General features: G+C 30.8%; 1 protein-coding gene across 6 annotated transcripts in view; it reads right to left on the bottom strand.

Moving 5' to 3' along the window:
- Positions 1-665: 665 nt before the first annotated feature.
- Positions 666-2,571, bottom strand: part of LOC117181913 (MIF4G domain-containing protein B) — a 123,978-nt gene continuing 122,072 nt past the window's right edge. For all 6 annotated transcript variants that reach the window (XM_033374935.1, XM_033374932.1, XM_033374931.1 and 3 more), the window contains 2 exons: positions 1,036-1,164; positions 666-958 (listed from right to left, as the gene is read on the bottom strand). In XM_033374935.1, the coding sequence (XP_033230826.1) occupies positions 731-958; positions 1,036-1,164 (357 nt within the window). In that variant the 3' untranslated portion in view covers positions 666-730. The remainder of the gene's footprint in view (positions 959-1,035; positions 1,165-2,571) is intronic.

The raw sequence follows: 2,571 nt of genomic DNA on the forward strand, positions 1-2,571 counted from the left end.
AGTTTTCGTATAATACAAATAGTGCGAAATCGTTGACTGCAGGCAATAATTAGATATTTACCATCACCTTTATGATAGGGGATTTAATAATGATGAAAATGAACAATCACAATAAGCGGCACTCGACTTACGATGTATGCAGTGATTATTGCCACTGAGATTATAATTGTGTGACATAAGCTAATAATTTAATTAGTAAGTACAATTTCTTTTTGATTTCAATAAATTATGGTTTTTATGCTGAAGCTTTATCCCTATTAAAATCAGTTTTCATTTATTCAACGACCCTAATCAGTGAAACTTTAAATCAACGAGGGTAATAACGAGAAACAAATTTGCTAAGCCATCTAGAGCAAGGCAAATAGTGATTCAGAACACTTTAGAATTTAAAGTTGAATCTATTTAAATTAGAAGCATTCTATTTTATATTTATACAGCAATAAAGGTTCGCACTTAAAATAGCTGAATTTTCAATATATTAATTTTTCTTCAATATTTTGAAATCGGAAGACTTCCACTTTGGCTGCTTTTTTTGCAATTTAATGTCGTTTAATTCAAATTAAACAATGTTCAACGTTCAAATCTCAAGTTTTTGCAAATCAGGAGATGACTGGGAATTTCTTTCTTGCAAGCAGTTTTGTGACACTGAAAATGAAAGATTTGGATATACTTCAAAATTTGTATTTCTTGTATAAATGATAACAATGCGAATTAGTGGAAGAGTAAAACGTCATTTTGATGAACCAGGATAATAGTATACAACAGCTGGTGCTGGAAGTTGCCAATTGGCCGCGTGAAGTTCAATGAGTTGCAAAAGTGTTTTTCTCACGGCTGGAAGTGTTGTCTGGTCCGCCAAAAATGCATCTCGCACGCTTCCAAGTAATTGTTGAAGCTGACTAGGTAATTCAGTGGCTAAATCTTTGCCCACGCATGTAAGAATGAAGAAGAGACAATCAGTCTGAAGAGAAAATTAAAAAATAAAATAAATAAGACTACAGAAATATCATGAACTATTAAAATTGATTATGATTTTACCTCCACGAGGGAGTTTATCATTGGAGGTTCAAGACACTCTTGACAACATTTCCATAATAAAGTAAGCAGTACTCTTCCAGGTGGAACGCCCTCTTGTTGTGTTCTTAACTGTAATTGGCGTCGCTTCACCTAAGGAGAAAGAAATAGTTAATTTGAATAATTTAAAAAACTATACACATTCAGTGATTGGAATATCATTCACACTGTGAAATTTCTTCGAACGTCATTATCATTGATGAAGTCAATTCATCTGAGAATGTGTTATACAAAATAATGAAAAACCCGAAAATTACATTTTTCGGCCAGCCTATGCAAAATACGGTAAAAGATGAATACACAAAAATTGTGCATTTGAAAAAGATCTACAAATTTGTTATCAACCACTTTTTGATAGGATGCGTGGTTTTGGCTTCAATCATGAAAAACGTCATTAACAGTAAAAAAAGTGTGCCCGCTGCGTGGGCACATTCTTATCACAACTTTTGTCTCGATTTCTTTTTCGTCTCGTGTATGGGGTTTAAAAAAATTTAACTTTTCATTTTTTATGCTATTTTTTATGATTAAAACTAAAAACAGAACTAACAAAAAATTATTCATGACAAATAAATCATTTTTACATTCTCATCGGAGAAGGTATTAGATTTGTCTCTCTGTCTGTCTGTGAGCACGATAACTTTTGGAAAAAATTAATCTATTAGATTGGCTTTTGGTACACTCTTTTAGTGGGCTAAGCTAAAGCCAAGTTCGTTAGTCAGACATTTTGGATAAAAATACGGAAAGTGAGCCCATTTTGAAAATTTTCGAGTACACATTTTTTCATGATTTTAAAATTCTCTGTACAGTTGCTCATAGAACTTGAAAAGAAAAATGTTACTTTTCGATAGCCCTACAAAATTATCATAGCAACTTTTTGAATTTTTTCGCAAAATTGAAAATTCACATTTTGACCGCAGAAAAACTAATCAAAAGCTGCATTTTTCGGTGAAACTATGCAAGATAGGAAAAAAATGATAAGGTAAAATATTTGCACCCAAAAAATATCTACAAATTTGTTATTAATCACTTTTTTATATGACATGTAGTTTTTGTTTTATTTATAAAAAAAACATTGAAAATACAAAAATTAAATTTTTCGACACACGACACAAGAAAAGCAAAAATAAATAGATAACATTTTTCATCGAAGGTAGAGCAACAAAAAATGTTTATTAATGTTTTTTTTACATTCTCATCAGAGAAGGTATTACATATGTGTAAAATGTGACAACCCCCCCCCCCCCAGTTTTTATCAAGGTTTAGGTACAACCCTAACATCAAGGCATAATACGCAACTCAAGATCGCCATAGCAGCGGCAGTGAAAACGTTTAAAGTGTTGTGTCGGTCTGTGGGACCATAGTGTGGCTTAAACGTAATTTTTTCAAAAAAATTTTAAGTATGATTTTTTATTTTTAAAAGTTATGGCTGCCTATTTATTTATTTTATTTATTTTATTTATTTTATTTATTTTATTTATTTTATTTATTTTATTTATTTTA

Source organism: Belonocnema kinseyi, chromosome 10, assembly GCF_010883055.1.
Source record: "Belonocnema kinseyi isolate 2016_QV_RU_SX_M_011 chromosome 10, B_treatae_v1, whole genome shotgun sequence".
NCBI lineage: Eukaryota > Metazoa > Arthropoda > Insecta > Hymenoptera > Cynipidae > Belonocnema > Belonocnema kinseyi.